The sequence below is a fragment of the Papaver somniferum genome, chromosome 4 (assembly GCF_003573695.1).
Source record: "Papaver somniferum cultivar HN1 chromosome 4, ASM357369v1, whole genome shotgun sequence".
Classification (NCBI taxonomy): Eukaryota; Viridiplantae; Streptophyta; class Magnoliopsida; order Ranunculales; family Papaveraceae; genus Papaver; species Papaver somniferum.
The window spans coordinates 107,855,558-107,879,193 of NC_039361.1; the positions used below are offsets into that span (position 1 = coordinate 107,855,558).

General features: G+C 36.4%; 2 protein-coding genes across 2 annotated transcripts; one reads left to right on the forward strand and one right to left on the reverse strand.

Annotated features, from left to right (window-relative positions):
• Window positions 1-275: 275 nt before the first annotated feature.
• On the forward strand, window positions 276-3,005 carry LOC113276295 (peroxisomal membrane protein 11D-like). The gene is made up of 8 exons (XM_026525888.1): window positions 276-542; window positions 1,338-1,547; window positions 1,746-1,820; window positions 1,897-1,971; window positions 2,073-2,153; window positions 2,281-2,355; window positions 2,462-2,635; window positions 2,759-3,005. The coding sequence occupies exons 2-8, from the start codon at window positions 1,356-1,358 to the stop codon at window positions 2,792-2,794; spliced, it is 708 nt and encodes a 235-aa protein (XP_026381673.1). The 5' UTR covers window positions 276-542; window positions 1,338-1,355; the 3' UTR covers window positions 2,795-3,005.
• A 16,164-nt stretch (window positions 3,006-19,169) lies between these two features.
• Window positions 19,170-20,108, reverse strand: LOC113272971 (prostatic spermine-binding protein-like). The gene is made up of 3 exons (XM_026522749.1): window positions 19,570-20,108; window positions 19,358-19,453; window positions 19,170-19,218 (listed from the first exon to the last, which is right to left on the reverse strand). Exons 1-3 carry the CDS (start codon window positions 20,106-20,108, stop codon window positions 19,170-19,172), a joined length of 684 nt encoding a protein of 227 aa, XP_026378534.1.
• Between the last annotated feature and the right edge of the window lie 3,528 nt (window positions 20,109-23,636).

Consider the following 23,636-nt stretch of genomic DNA (forward strand, 5'->3'; position numbering starts at 1 on the left):
TAAAATCATATATGTGATGGATTGGAATGCACACTCAAGCGCACATCTTACCCGAGTTGACTTTACAAATTAAACTTGACTTTGATCACAAGTTGACCCTCCAAAAACATCACAGCTAGACATAAACCTTTTCAAAGTCATCTAACCATGTTCACAACCGAATCCTAGGTGACACCATCAAAATTTTCCATGTTCAGGCTCACAACAAAAAAAGTCATTTGACTTTCAACGATGTACAAAATAACAAACCAAGAAGATAAACATAAAAACATGGAGGCTAGCAGCTTTGAGTGATTTTTTGTTGGTATTTTAAGGTGACCGCAAGTCGGCTAACCAACCCTATCAGATTATGAGAGAGAATGGAAGGTGTGACGTTCAAGGAGGAGTAAATTTGGTGGCACAACTCTCAATGAAACTTACAAGCTAAAAGAGAAAGATAGTAACACCCACCACCACTTTCTGTTCTTCAGAACTTGTGCTCATCATATCCTAATAATTAAACTCCTTTCTTCTTCAATCTTTCACTTTCGAGTTCCTTACAGGTATACAAATTATGGGTTTTCATTTATTTTGTGTTTGTTTCAAGTTGAAAGTTTGATTTTTCTTCATTTTATTTTGTAAAAACGGATTTTTTTTTCTTTTCTTTTTGGTGTTTCTTGATTAGTTTGTGTGATATTTATTCATGTCTTGACTATGATGATGAGATTTAGATGTTCTGGTTTTAATTTCAGTGTTTGATTATGTGTATTTTGCTATTTGAAATCTTGTTTGAGTTCTGGCTAAGTGGAAAATTGTATGGTTTCTCACTAATTGTACTTGTGCCAGACATGTTGTTTTAAATTACAGATGTAATTAGCTCAATTAACTTGCCCATGTTTGTCTTTTCATGACCAATAGCTTAATTTGTTCGTTCATCTTTGTAATCACAACGCTACTGAAGTTCTCCTGCTAAAATTGTCTTTGAACAAACATGATGTAGCTAGTTTTATCTGTGTTTAGTAGAACCCGAAATATGGTAGGCATGGAAACATGAGATGAGATAGTATACAAGCTGGTATATGGGGCTATTAGACCCCCGTAATAAACAATTGTCTCGGATGGGGTTTGCTTTGCCGTTGTGTTTATTGTTCAAATAGAGCTTAGTTACTCATGAGGTTTGATACTGGATATGATTTTTTTCGTAGATTAGATATGTTAGGGACACTTGTTATTTCGTACAAGGTGTTGGGCACTTGTAGATTGGGTCAACCTTTAAGTGTTTTGGAGTTGTTATTATGAAGACATATTGTAACGGCTTCGGGTTGGACTGTAAATTGGGTGTTTTCTCTGATAAGCAGGTGTATTCGGGGTAGGAAATGACTACACTAGATGCAACCAGAGCGGAACTTGCTCTCTTGGTCTTATACTTGAACAAAGCTGAAGCCAGGGACAAGATATGCAGGGCTATACAGTACGGCTCCAAATTCTTGAGCAATGGAGAGCCTGGTACTGCAGCAAATGTTGACAAATCTACTAGCTTGGCTAGAAAAGTTTTTCGGCTTTTCAAGGTTAGATGTTCTAGTTGTCTTGTGGTCTTTATCTAAAACAAGTTAGTCTGTGATTTCTCTGCTGGTCCTGCTGCACATGGATTTCCTCGCACTGTGTTATCAATTTAAAGGTCAATTGCTTTTAATTCTCGAGGGTGCCATATCTTGAGTATGATGTTTCAATGCTTCAGCTCACATTCTCCCTCATGAAATATGCAGTTTGTCAATGATTTGCATGCTCTTATTAGTCCACTTCCTCAAGGAACTCCTCTTCCCATTGTTGTACTCGGAAAGGTAAGATTGATTTTAAATGTTGCGAGTTCCTTCGCTTTTCATCTGTGCTGTTTTTAATGTGATTCCCATTTTGCAGTCCAAAAATGCGTTGATATCTACTTTCTTGTTCCTGGATCAAATTGTTTGGCTTGGAAGAACAGGCATCTATAAGGTGATAAAACTTACAAGTTCTTTATTAGTTATTTAGTTGTATGCTCTAATACGTTAAGAAATATAGGCTGCTGAAACTTACACAAGTGTATTGTGTTACAGAACAAAGAGCGTGCAGATTTACTGGGCCGAATCTCCCTCTTCTGTTGGATGGGTTCTTCAGTTTGCGGCACCTTGGTTGAGGTTTGTGCTTTGGAGCATCCTATACTGATTAGCTTTGTGCTCTGTAGATACTTTAGTTCATTTTAAATTTGTCTCTAGAACCGAAATGGTTAATGAATTTTCCTTGTCCATCTTCCTTTTCTTAAAGCTTGCTGAGCTTGGAAGGTTGTCATCATTGATGAAGAAAATAGAGAAGGATCTTAAGAACAGTGAGAAGTACCAAGTATGTTCTTTCTTACAGTGTCGGCAAACAAATTCTAATTTTGATGATGTTGTTTTCCCTTTTATATCTTTCTAAAGTCTTCTGTCTTTTCTGTTTTATGATTCAGAATGAGGAATACAAGGCCAAGCTCAAACAATCAAATGCACGGACACTGGCTCTTGTGAAATCAGCTATTGACGTATTTGTTGCCATTGGGCTGCTTCAATTAGCACCTAAGAAAGTAACTCCTCGTGTGACAGGAGCCCTTGGATTTACCACCTCGCTCATTTCTTGCTATCAGGTACTTTTTTTTGTTCGGCACACCCCAGCTTCTCCATTATTCCTCTTGAGCTTTGAACGTTCTATTATTGCTTCTTCAGTGTGGAAATTATAACGATTTTTTGTTGCATTTTTTTATGTTCAGTTGCTTCCTTCACCAGTGAAGTCGAAGACAACATGAAGATGGGAGAGTTGAAATCCGCTCAAAAAGTTTCATGGCATCTAATAATATTCTTCAGATTATTGGTAGGATTTATATACCTAGAATGTAATGCTCTTCGCCTTTCTTACCAAAATACTCAAGTGATTGTTGTTGTTTCATCTACTCAACGACGTCTGTTATTCATTCTGCTACTGTTATAATAATACCATATCGCGCTCCGAATTATCTAGTTGCAGTTTGGGTTGGCCAGTTGGTAAGCTTGGCAATTTTATATGTTTCCTCTAGACATACCAGGTTCATACCCATCAATGGATAAAGTACTGAACATGAATTCTGGCAGCTAATCCTAAGAAGTTTGCTGGCACTTTGTAAACTAGTGACGAATACAGGCGTATATCCTGACTTTGCATTAATGATCTCTCTTCCATCGCAGTTTAGTTTCGTGAAGTTAAGATAGGAAGCTAACATATGGAATGAAGGATTAAACTTCGTTTTACTGAAAAAGAAATTGATAATAATCGTATAAACTAAAAGATGTTTTATCAATTCATTATCATGAACTCATAATTAACAAACCCGAATACCTGCAAATATAGACCTACTATCGACAAAAATAAAAACAAAGAAACATTATGAACAGTACACCAATGATATAATACCAATATGATGGTATACCAGCAAAGAAACCTCCTATTGCAGTTTGATAATGAGCAACAACCGTTAAAGAAGGAGCACTATCGGCATGTACTCCAGCAACATGTGCAGAAGGAGAAGAAGCATCATGACCATCAGCGAATTCATGACCATTAGCGCGATCCTTATGATCATCATCTTTAACAGGAGTCACGGTAACAAGATCACCATCTGAAGATGAAGAAAGATTATTGTAAGTTGCTTCAGCTGGCCGAACTGTTTCTTTGACCACCACGTTGAAGTTGCACCTATTCTTTCTGTTGCAACAATAAGCACATTTAGGTCTAATGCAGTACTCGCAAGCGTCACCCTTAACAGTTTCCATCATTAGGAAACTACAGGTAACTGCTGCAAGTAGAAGAAGAAGCAGCACACGAGTCCTTTCCATGGTTTCTCTCTTGATCTTGAGCCCTAGTCTGAAAATATATCGGAAAACAAGTTTCTTGTGAGATTATGAATCGAGGGAATAACCCTAAAGCGATCCTAATTGAGTAAACTGAGTATAAAGTAACTTTAGAAACAGAACACAGTCACAAAAGGAAATTTTGATGTGAAATAGGCATTTCCCTCATGCGAAGTGTAAGTTGGTCCGGGCTGGGTAACATGTCTCATTAAACGAGCCATGCGGGGTTGGCCATAAATGCCTCCAGTCTTGAGTCTCTCCTGTCTTGACTCTTGATAATTTGGTTAGACAAGCTGGTACTGGCTGACTTCGGAGAATATTACATGAATACTTAAAGTAGAAATTGACGTTTAGTTCCAAAGTTACTGGGCTTTGGACGTTCTAGTCCATCCATCAGAAGCCTAGTACAGTCTAGTCAAAAAAAACCCCGCCCAAAACAGATTAGTCCAAACCTGGACGAGTTAGTCCAAATTCACGGACGAGTCCCGATTTTGTGAATTTTCCATATACCATAATTACCCTTGAACGATTTATGGTATATAAAGCCTGATTTTGGAATCGAATTTTCTGGATCTGAAACTTGAATTCAAAACAGGATGCAACTCTGAGATGATTTGGGAGGCGATTTTAAAGTTTCAGTGAGGATTTAATCGTTTCTTTTACGTTCGATCCAGTTCTAGAGTCGAAAATTCTTAATCTCAGATTTGAAGAAACCACAGAGTGAGAGATATATCGTTCCAGGTTTGAATTCGGAGGTGATTTATCAGATTTGTAGAGCTTAGATTGGATTTGATTGATAATGGAGCCGAATTCAACCTCAGGTTAGTTTTCTTTTGGTTGTAATTCAATCTCATTTTCAGGTATTGTTTCTGATGTTTAGTTTTTTTTGAGTTTATGAGTTGATGATATCAATTCGTATGATCTTTAGTTGATATTTTGTTATATAGTAGCTTTTGATTCTCGCGATGATGATGATTTAATGTTAATACTAGATAAATTCGATTTTTGTTACTTGATATTGATTTTTTTTAGTTTTATGATGCATGATATGAAATCGAACTGATACTATATCCTAGTCTTCTATTTTTGTTCCAGTAAGATTCTAGAGCTTAGTTGATGGAGTATTTTTATCTAGGTTTACTGTTACTTGATGTTTTTGGCATTTTTTAAATGTGTACTTTCATGTACACCGTTTACTTTTTAGGTTGTATGAAATTGAAGCTTCAGATGTTTATAATCATTTCTTTTGTAATATGGACGGGTACCAAATAAGCCTGACAAGTTTATTAATGTTGTTTTGAATCATGGTGAGCATTTTGTTGTTTTTCGTGTTAATACTAAAATAATCGTAGAAGAACTGAAGCATTTAGCATGCAAGCACTGGAGGTCTTTGTCTTCTGGGAGTATATGTTTCAGCTATATGGACAATGCTCAAGTAGTTTTTGTGACATGTGATATACAACTGCAAAGCTTAATTGGTTTCATGATTCTTATTGATAATGAAGATGTCTATTTGCATGTGGATATGATTCCGAATCATAGTTCTCATTCTAAGTCTAGTTGTAGCAGAAGTTCTGGTTCTAAGTCTGGTTGCAGCATTAGTTCTGGTTCTTGTTCTAAGTCTGCTTGTGAAATTGAAAGTCCTAAGATGGTAAGGGTGTTAGATCATGATGCAGACAAGGGGAAGCCTCTTATTATCGATGAATGGAATTATGTATTTGACGAGATTGGTAGAGAATTCACGGGTGGTGTTAAAGCTGTTAGGATTGCTGTCGATAAGTACAAGATAGCTACTGGTCACAAGATTGCTATTCTTAAAAATGACAAAACTCGTTTTACTGCAAAGTGCGAAGAAGCTGGTTGTGCTTGGAGGATTCATTTTGGGCCTGTGAATGGTGATACTTCTCGGTTCGTGCTGAAAGATTCTAACGCTCACAGGTTAGTTGTTTTCATACTAGTCCACATTACTTATCTTTAGGTGTAAATTGTGCATCTTATATATGTAGATTTGTTTTAGGTGTACATTGTAGTGCACTGTACTTGTTGTACTCTTAAATTACATGTTCTTGCTTGGTTTGTGTGTATGTTCATAGTGTTGGTTTTGATATCTTATTAGGTGTAAATTGTTGTGCACATTACTTATTCCAGTTTTTTTTTTTTTATATAGTTGTGGTGTTGGTTTGAGGTTGAAGAGTCCTGCGGTGACAACCAAGTTAGTCAAGCATTTGATCGCTGACAATTTACAGGGTGATCCTAGCTTAAAACCCACACAGATCATGTCAATTTTCAAGAAAACTTATGGGTCCAATATTAAGTATCACCATTCCCGTAGAGGGAAAGAAGCTGTATTTGAAGAACAGTATGGCGATGACGAGAAGTCGTATAGCGATTTTACTTGGTATGTCAAAGCAATTGAATAAACTAATCCCTATAGCTATGTGAAGTTTGAAGTTGAGGACGGAACCAGTAGATTTCATAGGATATTCGTTTGTTACGGTTCTTGCAAGCATAGCTATAGGTATCTCAGGCCCATGATTTACTTGGACGCTATTTTCCTTACTGGTAGATACAGGGGTACTCTTATGGCTGCTACATGTATCAACGGAAACAATGAGTTTTACCCATTTGCTTTTGCTATTGTTTCTTCTGAAAAAAAAAGATAATTGGTTTTGGTTTCTGGAGAATCTTCAACATGTTGTCGATGGTCGTACGATTGTTTTCCTTAGTGATCGTCATGAAGGACTTCTGCAGGGCATTCCAAAATATTTTCCTAATTCACATCACAGCTGTTGCTTTTACCACATCAAATGAAATTTACCCATTGGATCAGGTGATGTGAATTCGAAGCCCGTTCTTGATTTTTTTTACAAAGATGCGTACTCTTACACACCAGCAAACTTTGAAGAAGCTTTGAGGGGAATGCATGCAATTGGAGCTGGACATGTTGCTAACTATATCAGGACTATTCCAAAGGAGAAATGGGCAAATGCGTTTTTCCCTGTATGCAGATATGGTGCCCACTCTTCAACTCTTGCCGAGTCCTTTAACGACTGGGTTCTTTCTTTCAAAAAATTGCCTGCTTTTGTTCTTCTCGATGCGATACGGTGAGTTTTATGTTTAGTTTTTTATTTATGCAAGTATGTCTACATTGTTGCATACATGGATTTGCTTGTTCTGTAGATACTTGTACACGTGTTCATCCTGTGATTCTGCAACTGTGTGTACATTATTGTACACATGGATTTCCTTAATGTGTACAACAATGTACACATGTTTTATCCGTATTCCTTCTGGATCATGTTTTTGATTTTATGTTTTGTGTTTTTATTATGTTAGTTTGAAGGTTATGGAGAAAATGTCTAAGAGAAGGATACTAGGTCTGGAAACATTCAACACTAGGCTCACTCCTGAATATGAGTCTTTACTAAAGGAAAACATCGACATTGGTATTACTTGGACTGTTGTTCAGTCCATGGAAAGATTGTATGAAGTCAGGTCTCCCCGGACTCATTATGTAGATCTATTGCAGAAAACTTGTACATGTCACAGGTGGAGAGTGAATGGTTTTCCTTGTGCGCATGCTTGTGCTGCCATTCAAGCTACTAGAGAAGACATCTATTCATTTGTTGAGCCATACTTCACCACCGAATGGTACAACAGGACATACCAGGAGATCATCTTTCCAATCCCCAATTATGAAAAGTCGCAGTCTTATGATCCTAGTGATAGGGTTATTGTTCCTATTCCTGTTCCTCCACCGGGTAGACGAAGAACACATCGCTTCAAGAATGCATATGAGAAGTAAAAGAGGAAAATTATGTGCACAAAGTGCTTCACTCTTGGTCACCATAACAAAGCTACCTGTCCCATGCTTTGAGGATTTTTTCTATGTTTCATTTGTTCAAAGATTCTGTCTTTTCAATTTGCTTTTGGCGTGGATAATTAGTGCCAGGACATGTGTACCATTATGTACACCTTCCTGCAAACTTCTGTTTTTCTTGCCTGTCTTTTTACAGATGTACGTACCACTATGTACACCTTGGTGTACAATGGATGCTTCTATTCTATTTTGCTCAATAATATTATATATTTTTTCAGATCTGTATATAATTAGTAATTATTTTTGCTATGTTCGATTCTCATGTTTTTCAGTTCTACATGCTATACAAATTTTAGTAATATATTTGTATTTTTTCAATTTTTATACTTTTGATCAAGTACAAAAATCTGTCAGTACATGTGTACCATTATGTACACCTTCTAAACTTTTTCTGCTCTGTCAGTAACTATGCACAATCAAGTACACCTTAATATTTCAAATCCCGGTGAATGAGATAAGTCATAAACTTGTAACATTAATATTGAAACTAAAAATATTAATTCAAGGTCTTTTAGTAGTGATAAGTCAAACAAATTGATAAAAACTGAAATTTGAAAAGAGATAAGTCATAAACAAAGTGACACTGAAATTTAAATTTTTTTTCTGAAGATTAAAAATATTTAGAAGAAATTCAGAAAGTGATCTTGAATGAAGATTAAAAACTCTTCTTCCTCTTCAATGGTTGCTTTCCTGTAGTCTTGCGCCACTGATTATGCTCCTCGTCCTTTGCTATATCCCACACCTTTTCATACCATCCGCCTTTTGTCAATATCTTGGCCACCAATTTTGATCTCATTTGCTGACAAATGTCTTCGGCCCTATGCTGACCTTTTCCCATAACTTTTGTTGTCTTCATACTTCGTTTCATAAAGTAACAAGTATATATTAGACAGTCCGGGTTGATTCCTTGTGAAGGGCATGTCATGATGTTTAATTCGTGCTCTTCTATAGGTGGGTGACCCTTCAATGCTCTCTTCTTGTTGAGTTCCACTTGTACCACAACTGCTAGTTGCTTTGCATCGTCTTGATATGACTACTCATTTTCTGAGTGCAACGAGTTATACCATTTCTATTCATTGGCTTCGAAATCAAAATTCAAAAGTGACCAGTGAAATCCCATCCTCGTTTGATCTGTAGAGTGATTGATAGGGATTACAAGAACTTCCAGGTTCTCAGGCATGTCCCGTATGAAATTAACCACAAGCTTTTACACCTCGTTGGTGACATTATACTTGACATAGTACTGCAATTAATAATTTGTTAGAAAAATAAATTATTTGGCTCACCTTAATCAGAAAACTAACAAGCATGTACACTACTACAGAAAACTAACAAATCAAACATTGCAGGCCTGAAAATAGACCGTATATCCATGTATGATATACAGGTGTACACTTATGTACACACCTATATAAATCCAACAATCAAGAATTAGCAGACCATGTGTCAATTATAGATACATATTGGTGTACATCTATGTACATAGCTAAATAAATCTAACAATCAACACTTAACAGACCATGTGTCAATCATATATGCATATTGGTGTATATCAATGTACACAGCTAAAGAAATCTAAAAACACATAGAACATGCCATGTCAATCAACTATGTACACAATACATATTAAAGTAACTATACATGACATTTCTTATTTGTTTTGAGAAACTTACACATGCAGTAGGACTCATAATTTCACAGCTCAGGTACTTTTTGCCATCTGGAGGACGAATGCTATCTTTGACAAGTGCTCTTCTACGTAGATGGATGTAGAACTGGAGTACCTCCTGGTCCAGATATTTGTTGAACATCAGTTCACGAAGTACTCTTCCAGCAATCAAAATATCTTCCTTGACTGTTGGATCATCCAGGCTTGTTAGTTGCCAAGCTACAGAGCTGTGGAAACATAAAGGAAATGTTAACATGGTGTACAAAGTTGTGCACATAATTTTTTTTTATAACATTCGATCATGGTGTTTTGCGAACTTACTCCAGGCTTGCGTAGTCAAAGAATTTTTGTACCCTTTTTTTGTCCTGTCCTGCTTGCATAGCTTGGTATAGTGGTGATAGACGAACATCTGGCAATGGATTGTGTGGACAATATACATATCCCTTTCTCTTTATTGGCGCAGGATAGCCTGGTTCTTGTCCCTCTTTGATCGCCTTTCCTTTTGGATCTGCTTTTATCACAACTCGTTTGGTTTTACCCTCGGCAGTGAAATCAGGATATAGTTTTATTTTTGCATTTCTCTTTTGTGGTGTCTTGGAAAACTTTCCAGCGGCTTGTGTCTTCAACATCTATGCTTCCTTCATCCTCCCTGCTCTTGTCCTCACTGGAGTCGTCTTCTCTTCTTCTACCTCTTGGCTACTAAAAAATTCACTAGGATTTTTTTGAATGAACTGCACTGCTTCTTCAATGATCCTTTCTCGTACATCTTCATTGGATAATGATTTTTGCGACGACTCTTCTTTTGGATCTTCTTGGCTCAATAATGCAAATCTTGGACAATCGTGGAGAATCAGGGTTGCCATCTTTTTCTTCACTTCAGATGGTGTCGTTCTGTAACAACCTCTTTCAAGATTTACGAACACAGTTTCAAACAAGTTATCTAGAAGGTCCTCAATTGATGTATAAGTCTCATTCTTTGATTCTTCTCCTTGTGTGAGTAAAAGGACTTCTTTAGGATCCAACTGACATATGGCTTCAGCTGCAATTATAGTAGCTTCATCAATTTCAGCTGTTCGAGTGCCATCCATCACATTTTGGTCATCAAGGTTCACTTGGTCTTGTTTATATTCATTGATTACACTTGTCTTTGGCATTGAAGTACTGAAAAATGAATTTTTTATGAGAATTTTCAATGGTGTACAGAGTTTTACACCAATGTACAGGTATGTAGACAATTCAGAAGAAGTCATAAGTGTAGAATCAGAATCTCGCAGCAATAATGCCTCAGCGAAATTATCAACAACACAACTCAACAGCGTCGCAAAACAATTTCAGAAATAACATAATAAACGACGTCAGCTAAAATCATGAGAAAAATGTGATGATTCTGCGAAAATAAGAGAGTTTGCAAGATTAACATTTGTAAGGTTGCAAGAATGTCGCAAGATATATCCGAAAATAAAGGACAGATTAGCTGTCATCCACTATGTACTTCCCTATAAATAGTCGTTCAGTTGTAAAGGAAAGGGAGAGATCTTTTTTGAGTAAGAAACGAGTAAATAGGAGAGAGAAAATCTAGAGCAGTGGTTATTCTTGATTCCTTTATTTTTTCTTGTAAGATTTTTGAAAGATTCATCAATAAAATTAAGATTGTTAATCTAAAAATGAGTTGAGTGTTAATGAAATTATATGAGGGGTGTAGTGTAGGATTTCCTGCAACTACATAATGGCGCTAGAAACAGGGAACATTGAAGATTATTCTAGAAAATTTGAAGATTGATATTGAGATTTATGAAGATTTGGAGTGATTGATTAAGAATTTTACATAATTTCTTGCAATTCATTAACATTGAAGAAATGGCTAGAAGAAGAAATACATCATAACAACCAACTACTGTTAGAAGAAGCAAGATAATTGCTGGAAGGGAAAGAAGTGAAATAGGAGAATCTACTAGAATGAGAAATAATAGAGAAAATCAAATTCAACCACCAGTTCAACAAACACTAGTACATGGGAGGAATACAGATTATGATAGGGTGAGTATACACACTTGGCAATCAAATTCAGCAGAAGAAGTAAAAGAAGAGCAGCAAACCAGAGACCATAGACAGGTAGAGAGAAATCAAGAAGAAGATGAAGGAATAATTCATGGAGATGAGGAAATTGGAGCGTTAGAAACATTGAGACGAAGAATACACGAAGAAAGTAGAGCTGAGGCAGAAGAACGTGCGAATTTAACAAGGAAAAATCACGAATTGAGGATGAAAAATATGAGACTACAGAGTAGAAGATCGAGAAGTATTACAAAATCATATTCAAGATCGACTATAAGAGAAATGAGGCGAAACTCACCCACAATTAATGCTGGAAACAATATTCAAGAAGAAATATCAAATCCTAATGAAGAATATCGCGAAAATAAAGAAAGAACTGATGATCGTTAAGTTCCACAAAATGAAACTTTTGATGATAGGCAAAATGGTAGAAATCAAGAGAACGGACAACGTCAGGGACGAAATGACCAAGATGGCGAAGAAAATCGAGAGGAAGGAAGGAGAATTTTACATGAAAGAGAAACTCAAAGAAATCAACAGACGATTGAAGAAGAAATTGAAAGACATTATGCTGAACAAGCACGTTTAATTTGCGAACGTGAAAGATTGAGAGCGGAAATGGAAGAACAAGAGCTTCAGGAGACAATTCACCAGAACAATCATGACAATCGAGAAAGAAGGCGTACACAAAACCGGAATAACGGTAATATCAATGAAGAGTATGATAGAATACATAGGATGGATGAAAGACAGCGAATGGAATTAATAAGAAATCATGAAGGGGAAAATGAGAGACATAATCATATGTGAATTCAAGATAGAGACTCGCAGAAGAAGACGAGATGAGGATAATGAAGAAGAAATGCAAAATTTCGCGAGAAAAGAAAAGACATGAACGCAGAAGAAGGGAGGAGAAATTAAAAAGACCAATGGATCAAAATTCAGGTGTAAATAAACAAATCTTGAAAGAGTTAGAAGGAATGAGAGGAATGTTAAATAATAGAGGAGAAGTAGGAAGAAGACAATTGGATGAAGCTATAGAAGAAGCTGCGAAAACTCACTTTACAAGGGAAGTACAACTAGGAGGAATACCACCGAAATGCAATTTGCCCGCATTAACCAGCATTTTGATGGAACAACTTGTGCAATTCAACACATTAAAGCCTACGTGAGGTGCATGTTGCAATGGGAAAATCATGATGTTGTATAGTATTTCGCATCCAGCTTAACAGGGGAGGCGTTAAAATGGTTCGAAGGTATACCAAAGAATACAATAACATCCTTCAATCATTTGCAGACTACATTCCTGGGGGCATACATAAGTAATAATTCTTCGCGACCTGGTATTGAAGACGTGTTTGGATTAAAACAAAGGATTGGCGAAATTTTGAAGCACCTAACTGAAAGATGGAGGACTATGTGTAGCGAAATGGCTGGCCATGTAGATGAGAGATATCTTATATTATCATTTATCAATGCTATTTTTGCAACCAACCTATTGTATGTTCAAATTTTCAGAGTCAAGAATACGATCACAATGACTGAATTGCAAGAACTTCAAGTAGAATATATTGCTCTAGAGGAAAGGCAAAATGAAATGGAATCATACCCAGTTGTGAACACCAGTTCAAAAACAGCGAATGCAAGCTTATTACCCAAGCTAATAAACACAGTGGCGAACACTTCGTAAGTACAACAAGAGAAGGTGACGGGTAACAATCAACAGAAACTGATGGCTATGGGAAGCCGAGATCAAGAGGAGTATGAAGGAGAAAGAAATTTCTACAATCGTGGTGGAAATAACAAGATTCAAAGACTCGATCAGCCACAAGAAACTTATGGAGGTCAAAGAAAAAACTATAATAGAGGACAAGGAGGTCACAAGGTAGTATGGGAAGAAATAAAGATGCCACCTCTAAATGCAAGTGTGGAGAAAATATGGGAAGTTATAATTTTGATGGAGAATATACCAACACCATGGAACATGGGAACGGAACCACCCCCAAACCACAGAAGTCATGAGTTTTGTTCTTATCATCATTTTCATGGACATACTACAAATGATTGCAGAAATGTAAAAAGAATTATTCTGAGAATGATAGATCAAGGAAAACTAAACCACTTTTTGGTAGGGCACCCACAATCTCAACCATTTCCACCACCACCAGAACATCACAAAGTAAACACGATGAAAAAGAAGGAAACATTCTTCATAGAAGTTGGTGCAAAAGCAAAGAATCTATTCTGTCACTCTATCGTACATTCATACAAGAGAATTGAATATTTTCATGACAATGTTTTGAGTAGAGTGTTCGCAAGAGATAACGATGGAAGAGAAATTATGAATATTGCGAAAATCTCGCCACTGGAGGAATGGCAGAAACAAATTATTTCTTTTACGGCGGAAGAAATCCCTGAAGGTGAAGAGGTACATGATAATCCATTGGTAGTAAAATTAGTAATTAATCCAAAACCGAAAGAAGATGAGGATGATGAAGCTGAAGATTCATGGGAAATTAATAGGATTCTAATCGATACTGGAAGCTCTATGAACATCTTATTTTATCATACTTATAAAACTATGGGAGGAAGAGATGATGATCTTATACCATCAACATATAAGATATATGGTTTTAATGGTACTGCCAACAAGCCTAAAGGGGAGGTTACTATGAGAATTCCATTGAAAGGAATATCTTCTGAAATCCTATTCTGTGTCGTTGATGTAGAATCACCCTACAATGCATTAATTGGTCGACCTTGGCTACATGGGATTCTAGGTGTAGCTTCATATAAGGGGGTACCTGTTGCATGGCTCACGGAAAGGCTACACCGCCACCGGAACCTGAGTCATGGAGATTTGGGGTCAATAAAACCCATCCGGGAGAGACACCTTGGATTCTCAGCTTAAGCATATGATTTAGGTTGGGTGATTAAGGTAATAAGGACTCTCACAAGGAGTGTAGAATCTGATCAAGGAGCCGAGGTACGCGGTTGAGTCAAGAGTGCCAGGGGAGTTTGAAGCGTACCTTGCCATTCTTGACAAGTCTTGGCTTATATTGCACTCGGCCCGAAGAAAACCCCACTTAGGGTGCAGTCTCGTAACCATAAGCCCTATAGGTAAAAGGGATAAGAGATTGCGAAAACAACTGGTTGTTGTTAAGACTGGATGGGAGGAGCTAACCTTGTATGGTAGAAGTACGCCTCCTTGAAGGGGAAACCAGGGGGAAGATAAGGGCGGAACCCTCCATTAGGGAGATGATAAGTGTCTTAAGGCGCAAATGTCATGAGGCTTTTTACTCGCAAGGGTATTAAGGCTTGTCATATTTGTGCAACAATCCTGAAGAGGCAATAATACAAAAGTAAAAGATAAGACGAGATCAATGGGTTTTCACATGAAAGTGCGAAGACGTCCTGCGATTTCGTCGCAAGACGGCAATGTCATGGGGATTTATTTTCGCAAGAATATTTAGGCCTATCGTATTGTCGCAACATTCCTGAAGAGGCCATAATACAAAAGAAAAAGTTAAGGCAAGATCAATGGGTTTTTGCATGAAAGTGCAAGAACGTCCTGCGATTTTGTCGCAATGACAAGAGGTGGCATAATAAGACCTTTAATTAGGAAGGCAAAATAAGACCACACATGAATGAGATTTTGAAAAGAACCAAAATCACTTCACATGAGATTCCGAAATTATAAATAAACAACTGCGAAGTTGAGGCACAAAATAAGAAAAATCTGCAAAACCTCTCATTTGGATACAAATAACAGAGGCAAGTATGGTAATGAATGAAATTAGAAAATGTTATTTGTCTCCACATGATAGATTTACGCAAAAATTAAAAAATTAATGATTATATTGATTAACTATATTGCAAGGAAGAATTGTTTTAATGAATGCAGGTCAAAATGAAAGAAACTCATATATTAAGGAATATGGAAAACCAAAAGAATTCGCAAATATACAGAAAGGAGGAATAAATGTACAAGTATTACAGAAGATTAAAGAAAGAAACAAAGACTACTTCTTAGTTGATCCTTCATCATCTTCATCAGACTCATTCCCTTCTTCGTCCGCATCAGAACTTTCATCTCCATCAGAACCTTCATCACCATCAGATTCTTCATAATCAGCTTCGCTATCAGAAATAATCAGACTGGGAATGTTCTTTGGGATCTCCTCCAAGAGACAAGGATAATCAGAATGAGGAATACTATGGTCATCACAAACCATTTGAATAGTTTGATTGCGAAAATGCATAGCATCATTCTTAAAGTTCGCAACAATGATCTTGATTTGATTCTTTAATCTAGAATACTTGTCGTTGCGAGAAGAAAGATTCTTTGCGAGTTCCACTTATTCAGCTTCAAGTTCCTCAATCCTTTTGCGATATCTACTTTCAGAATCTGCGAGGAAAAGGCAATCAATTAATAACTTGATGAAAATTCATAAGAAACAAAAGATTAGTATTGGAGAACAGTTAATAACCTTCTCTGTCATAAATCATATCTCTAATCAAGGTTGTATGCTCAACTTGGAGACTAACATTTACACCTAAATGTTTTCTGGCATCGTCTATGATTTTCGCAGCCCAAGCGAATTCATCCTCATTACTTATAAGAAGACGAGAACGAATTTGGTTTTCTCTTTCACAGAGCTCGGTATTCTTGCGGTTAGCTTCATCTCGTTCAAGTTGAACTTCAAGAAGGGTCTCTTGGAATTTCGCCAAAAGCCTTAGCACATTGATGAGAGATTCAATCCTTATCATCTATGAGACTGCTAATTTTGGTTCTCAACTCATTTATTTTCTCTTTAGAATTAAGAAGGAGACGCTTAAATCGGTCGGCTAAGCCTAAACTAGATCTATGGTCAATTTCTAAGAGGCGAAATTTGGATCTTAGTTCATTCAGAGAAAGAGATGAAATTTTATCTTTTGAGAAACTATATAAAGATTTTTTAAGACGCTCAAGAAGGGTGTCATTATCCAACGCATCGGGAAATGAACGAAGAATGGTAGCTTCATCAGAAAGACCATAAATGTCTGCAAAAAGGATCAATTAAATAAGATAAAACAACAGGATGAATGAATGAAAGGAAAGGAGAAAAGTAACATACCATAGAGCTGATTATTAGCTTTCTAAGACTAGAGATTTTGTTCTTATACGAAGACGAATCAATTTCTAGTTGTCTGTTTTTCTCGCGAAGACATTTGACTTCAGCTTCCAGTTCCTCATTCTTTGTGCGAAATTGAAGATTCTTCTTTTCAAGATTTTCGCGTCTCCTCTCTAGATCTGAGGCAACAGCGAAAGAAGCTTTTCCAGCCTGCGAGAAAAAATAAAAAGTATTAAAATAGAAAGAGATTTTGAGTTACAACAATGAAGAAGTAAAAGGATGAAAGCATACCAGACTATTAAGAGAATGCAGGAAATTGGGAGTCAATGATCTAGAAACTCCACGAAGGGAATTATCACCATCCAACAAAGGAACATCGCAAAATTTTAGCGACAACTTTACAGGTGTTAGCGAATTGACTATCTCCCATTCCTTGCAAAGAATCATAAAAGAGGCCAGAGAGCTTAGCCATAGAAGATTCAGATGGAGAATCTTCATTTGCAGCAAGGTCATCATTATCCTCATCATCCTCATCATTCTCGGAGTTTTCATGAGAAGGAATATTTGAAGGAGAGGAAGAATGGACTTTTCTTTTCTTTGAAGGAGGAGCAGTTGGTTTTTCCCTGCGAAGAGCACCTTTGCCTTTATCACCAGTCTTCGCAACATTGGCAGACTCTTCTATTTCAGCAATAATCTTCACACACAGATATAAATAAGAAATAGAGGCAACAGTATACTGTTTAAAATCATAAGAGAATATTTATTACCTCATCTGTGTATGAGCGAAGAGCTAACAAGGTACTAGCCTTCCCAGTCCTGTTATAACTATCTTTCAGTTTTTGGATCTGTAGAATGTCGCAAGATCAGCGAACAAAAGAATAAAGACAAATAAAGAAATATAAAGTGAGCGAAACTGGAAGAAACATACCTCTTTCTCCTTCTCGGGCCAAGAGAATACCCAAGGTTGATAGGTAGCGAGATTCTCAGAAAGAACATTTGACCCAGCAATGTAAGATCCTTTTAGCATCAAGGGAAAAACACACCATTTATCATCTTTAGATTGGCGAGTAGTTGTGTTCTTACCAGAATGCCAATCAATGTATTGCATGAGTATTTTAGCTTCATCAATGTTAACTTTCCTTTTCAAACGAATACCCCAGCGAGTATTCTCTTTCTTCATGTAGATCAATTCATAAATTTCAAAGAAACTCGCTACTGTGTATTTCTCAGCAATTGTCTCCAAGTCTGCGAATTTAGGATCCCTAAGTTCTTTGGAGTACAGAGATCCTTTACCAGCACCACGGTTAGCGAACTCTAGCATCAGACGGATGCAATCCCCACTCAATTGGAAGATAGCTCACGAAAATCCCGAGTGAGCGAGAATTTCATAGAACAGAAGAATATCTGGGTCATAAAGAGGAATGGGGAGACCTGCGAGAATTTGACCTGGCGAAATTATGATTGATTGATCATCACAATATTGATCATAGAAAAGTTTGATAGAAAGAATTGACTTGGAACTTTCACCAGGAATGGTAGAAAGTGTGAAACCTTTCTCAGCAAGATCTTTTTGGACGTCTTTTAAGTTTTTCTCATGTTTATAGCCACTTGGAGGCATATTTGAATATAGAGTATGGGAATGAATAAAAAGTAAGAAGATTGAAGAGGGAAGAATTATAGTAGCATAACTTACGGAAGAACAATAGAGTTGCAGAGATGAGAGAATAAAAAGAGAAGAGAAAGTAAAAAGAAAATGGAAAGAAGAGTAAGAAGAATATATAAAGAAGATTTTTTACTCGAAGAAATAAACACAATTAAGGCGAAAAGACGTGAGCGGTTGAAAAGCAGCGGGTACAGAAGACACGTCAAGAAACAGATGGAAGAAAGAATACGTGTGATAAATGCAGAATATGAAGAGATGAAAAGCTGCGGCATTTCTCGCATCATTCTCTACTTTGCAGAGAAGATATGAGAAGAGGCAAGATGTAAGATCATAATCTCGCAGCAATAATTCCTCAGCGAAATTATCAACAACACAACACAACAGCGTCGCAGAACAATTTCAGAAATGACATAATAAACGACGTCAGCTAAAATCATGAGAAAAATGTGATTATTCTGGGAAAATAAGAGAATTTGCGAGATTAACATTTGTAAGGTTGCGAGAATGTCGCAAGATATATCCGAAAATAAAGGACATATTAGCTGTCATCCACTATGTACTTCCCTATAAATAGTCGTTCAGTTGTAAAGGAAAGGGAGAGATCTTTTTTGAGTAAGAAACAAGTAAATAGGAGAGAGAAAATCTAGAGCAGTGGTTATTCTTGATTCCTTTATTTTTTCTTGTAAGATTGTTCAAAGATTCATCAATAAAATTAAGATTGTTAATCTAAAAATGAGTTGAGTGTTAATGAAATTATATGAGGGGTGTAGTGTAGAATTTCCTGCAACTACAATAAAGGTGTACATCCTTGTACACACATACTAAAAACAACAATATATATATATATATATAAGCTGAGATCGTTTTCTTTATACCTTTGCTTGTTAGCAGCTTCACACCCAGCTACTTTGTCAATTTAATCAGTTTGACCTTCAGCGATTTCAACTTCCTTTGGCAGAAGAGTGCTGAAAAAAATGCAATTTTTTTAGAAAATGAAAAATCACTAAGGTGTACATCTTGATACACACACAGAAGAAATCACTAAGGTATACATCTTGGTACACATATATAGAAAATGAGAATAAATGCGAGCTACACATATACCTCGGCTTGTTACCAGTTCCAGACTTAACTCCTCGGCTTGTTCCATCCTTGCCATCCTCTTCTTCATTTGCCTCATTGGTCTTTGGTGAAGGAGTGCTAAAAAGATTCAAGTTTTGAAAAAAGGTATTAGCTTTCACACACTGGAGTACGACTATGTACACACATAAAAAAAGAAATGAATTGTAAATTTAAAAAAAAAACTGATGTTGTACCTTTGCTTTTCAGGAGTTTCAGACGGAACTTCATTCCTTTCAGATTCAGTTACATGCTCGTCATCACCACCTTTTCTACCCTCTTTGTCATTGTCATGATCATGCGTATCACCACCCTTTCTACCCTCCTTGTCATTGTTATCACCATCATCATCATTATTATCATCATAATTATGATCATGCACATCACCATCTTCATTGTTCTCCTCCTTGTCATTGTCATCACCATCATCATCATCTTCCTTGTGCTCCTCCTCAACCTTGTCATCCTCCTCCTTTTCATCATCATCCTCCTCAATCTCATCATCTTTCTTGTGCCCCTCCCCATCCTCCTCCTCATCCTCATCATCCTCCTCTTCCTCATCCTCCTCAATCTCCTCATCTTCCTTGTGATCCTCCCCATCCTCCTCATCATCCTCATCATCCTCCTCAATCTCCTCATCCTCCTCAGTTTCAAGTCGTATTTCCTTTGCACATTTAAATATTTCATTCAAAGTGTTATTACGGAAATCATTAACTTGTCTTTCTGTCAAGTTCATTAGACCAACTTCATTAACTTTTAGTCTTTTCTATTCAATGAAACTAAGAAGCCTTTCTTGCCTATCCAGAACTTCAGTAAGCTCCTCATGCAACTCCTTTCTTCGCATATCTGAAATGCGCAGCTTTTTCTTCACAACATCTATGTTATTTTCTTGTTTCTGCCTTCGGTACTCATCCAAAAGCAATCTCTCTTCATCAGTATAAGCCTTCACCCATCCTGGTTGCATCTGAAAACATGCCAAAGTATCAACATTGATCATAGGTGTACAATTTTTTACACATGTTGTAAGAGTATACATTGTTGTACACAAGACAACTTTCTTAAAATCTATCAACAATGTACAATCATGTACACCTTATTAAAGGTGTATATCAATGTACATATACTATTCTAAGAAAGTTTTTTGAGATACCTTTTTCATGCAATCATTCAGTTCTTTCTCGATTGTATTACTGACATCGCTGATGATCCACCTAAGAAGCCTTGGTACACCTTCCTCATTGCTTGGCTTCATGCTTTTGTTGTGTTCAGCAAACCAATGCTGCATTAACAAATAGGTGAATAGTTAGAAATGTAAGAGAAAGGAACAAACACAATGAACAAAATTATTTAAAATGGTGAATGGATATGTCAGGTGTACAACTGTGTGCACATGTAAACTCACCAACAGATAAAGAACACAACCATTAACTTTAATTGGTGAATCCTGATGTTTCTTAATGTTCGCCATGAGATACTCATGTATATGAACTGGCCAGCAAGTTCTCTTCATCCTATCCAAAGACTCAAAATAGTGTGCAAACTGGTTCTTGCTAATCATACTTCCGTTTGCCTGGGTAAAAAAGACAGTGATACACAAGTACATAGTAAACAACACCACTAAGTCTTCAGCATTTCTTTCAATCTCCATTTTCGACTTTGGGTTTAATTTCATGATACGTACGATTTCCTCCTCCACATATTTTTTTCCCATCTCAGTTCGTTTCTTAAGAGTCAATCTGTTTATCAGCGGACCGTATCTTTTTCAGCTGCAGTTTTTACATCTTCCCCTTTTTCAATTCCATTGGCATCATATTAATCCCATAAAATAGAAACAAATCCTCAGGTTCACTCTTTACTGCCACTTGCTTGTTCTTCTTGGTAGTATCAAACATGAAATAATGTCCCCCTGAGTCACAAATTTCATGGCGGTACTGTCTCACAATTTTCAGAATTGAGTTTGGGTTCTTAGTCCATATATCATCTCTCTTTTTACTTGTACCTTCCTCATCTTTACGGTCTGCTTTTATGTGGACAAAGATATCTATAACAGGCCAGAATGGTCCTTCTTTTTGCTTCTCTAGTTGATAATTGGTGAACCATACTTTTTTTCCTCTTTTTGTTTCATCTTCCTCAAGGTTTTTATTCACAAAGTCACTGAAGGCATGGAAACTTGACCTATATGGTTTGTTGGTATCTACGAAAATGAACCAAGAAGAATAATACATTCATTATACTCATATAAGTACAAATCATATCACTGTACACATAAATATGACCATATCATACAAGTGTATAGATGTGTACACTCCTACAGAAAACTAACTAAAGCAACATTTGTTCCCACACAACATGTTATAAATCAATGTGCGTGTACAAATCTTTACACTCATACAGAAATCTATCAAAAACAGCTTTAAAACAAAGACAACAGGCCAAATAAAGGTGAAATAGCATGCTGGTGCAAAGATGTGTACACCAACACCAAAAACGATGGGATAATATGTTGAGAAAACACACATTAGTCCATATGAAGATGAAATAACAGGTTGACAATACATACAACAGGCCATATGAAGGTGAAATAACATGCTGGTGCAAAGGTGTGTACACCGGTAAACACAAGTGACGGCACAACACACACATTAGGCCATATGAATTTGAAATAGCATGCTGGTGTACAAACCAGTACACTGCTACAGAAACATCTTTAAAACAAACAGAACATGACATGAATCACTACAACAACATTGTGGTTTACAGATCTGTACACACCAACAACAATTCCCACAAACATTGCTCAAAAACAAGATAGAACTAGATATGAATTACTGCAAGAACATGGCGGTGTACATATCTGTACACATGTACAAGAAATTGAATAAAAATTGCTCAAAAATAGACAGAACTATACTTGAATTGTTACCTTTTTTTGAGATAATAGATGTTGAAGGCTTTGAAGACTTTGGAGGCTTTGGAGAATTTGAAGGCTTAGATTTCTTCTTAGATGGTGATGTTTTTGAACTTTCTGGTACTGAAATTGATGTTGAATATTCTAATGATCTCTTCAATCTCGTTGATTTCCGAATCTCTTCTGCAGCAACTGATGGAGTTGGGGATGAAATTGGTGTTGAATCTTTTAATGTTGACTTTGATCTCGTTCTTGGTGATGTTGATTTTCGATTTTCTTCTACCGCAACTGATGGAATTTCTTCTTCAGTTGATGTTGAATCTTCCACTGTTGGTGCGTTTGTCTTTGAAACTACTTTTTTTCCTTTCAACATGATGTTACTGATAATGCAATCATCTAGGTATTTTGATTAGTAAGATTTTAGGGTTTTTGAAGAAATGTTTTCAATAATTTGAAGAAATTTCTAGGGTTTGTCTGCAAAATTTCAACCGATTTTTTTCTTCTGCTTTTAGTCTGCAAAACAATTAAAATGGATTTATTGTTTTTTCCGTTACGCCGCAGTTTCTTTAATTCAGTTTCTTTTTTGAAGCAAACGTGTCGCAACCACGTTCATTGTGTCAGTTACAAAACTGATTCCATTCGCTACACGTGTGCTTTATTAAAAGCGTTCGAAGGATAACATCGTCTTTATACATTTTGTGGACTAATCTGATCCTGGTTGGATCGGGGTGGACTAATCTGTTCTTTTTTGTGCTGTTTTGGACTGAACCATTTTTTTCCCAATACTTAACCCATTCTTGACTTCCCAAATTGGATTCTCTTTATTATTTCTAGACCAACAGAATTTTCTTTCGATAACTAAGAAGTAATTCTTTCGATAACTAAGAAGTAAGATGAGTCTTACTTTTTATGATTTTGGCCCATAACTCTTTCGGATAGTGACCAGTGTATGAGAAACCAAATTTGGCTAACATAGGTCAGTTAAAGGTTTTACAAGGACCATGCTTATTTTTACGGAAAATGGATCATTTGTCCAAATATTTTTAAAACATGGTTCAAATGGACGAGTAAAAATTAGTATGGATGAAATGGACATAAAAAAAAATAGCAAGAATGAAATTGGATTCATCATGTCTTAAACTTAAAAAAGAGCGAGGATGAAATGGATGCATCCTGATGTAAATTAAAAATAAGAAAAAGTATTTCAAAATGGGTATGATGAAACTGTTTACATCCTGGCTATTTTTACATTCTTGTCCATTTAAACAGTATCAAATTTTACATGTCTTTTTTTCACCAGGAATTGTTGATTTTGGTCTTTTTAACCAATTTTGTGTTATTTTTAGGGGACCATGA

What these genes read in the sequence shown, in the direction of transcription:
- LOC113276295 (XM_026525888.1), top strand. Translation starts at nt 1,356, where the DNA reads ATGACTACACTAGATGCAACCAGAGCGGAACTTGCTCTCTTGGTCTTA. An exon ending in AAGTTTTTCGGCTTTTCAAG is followed by an intron (nt 1,548 to 1,745) that starts GTTAGATGTTCT and finishes TGAAATATGCAG; the next exon opens with TTTGTCAATGATTTGCATGC. An exon ending in AGAACAGTGAGAAGTACCAA is followed by an intron (nt 2,356 to 2,461) that starts GTATGTTCTTTC and finishes TTTATGATTCAG; the next exon opens with AATGAGGAATACAAGGCCAA.
- LOC113272971 (XM_026522749.1), bottom strand. Translation starts at nt 20,108, where the DNA reads ATGAACTTGACAGAAAGACAAGTTAATGATTTCCGTAATAACACTTTG. An exon ending in GAAACTCCTGAAAAGCAAAG is followed by an intron (nt 19,454 to 19,569) that starts GTACAACATCAG and finishes GAATCTTTTTAG; the next exon opens with CACTCCTTCACCAAAGACCA. An exon ending in GGAACTGGTAACAAGCCGAG is followed by an intron (nt 19,219 to 19,357) that starts GTATATGTGTAG and finishes CATTTTTTTCAG; the next exon opens with CACTCTTCTGCCAAAGGAAG.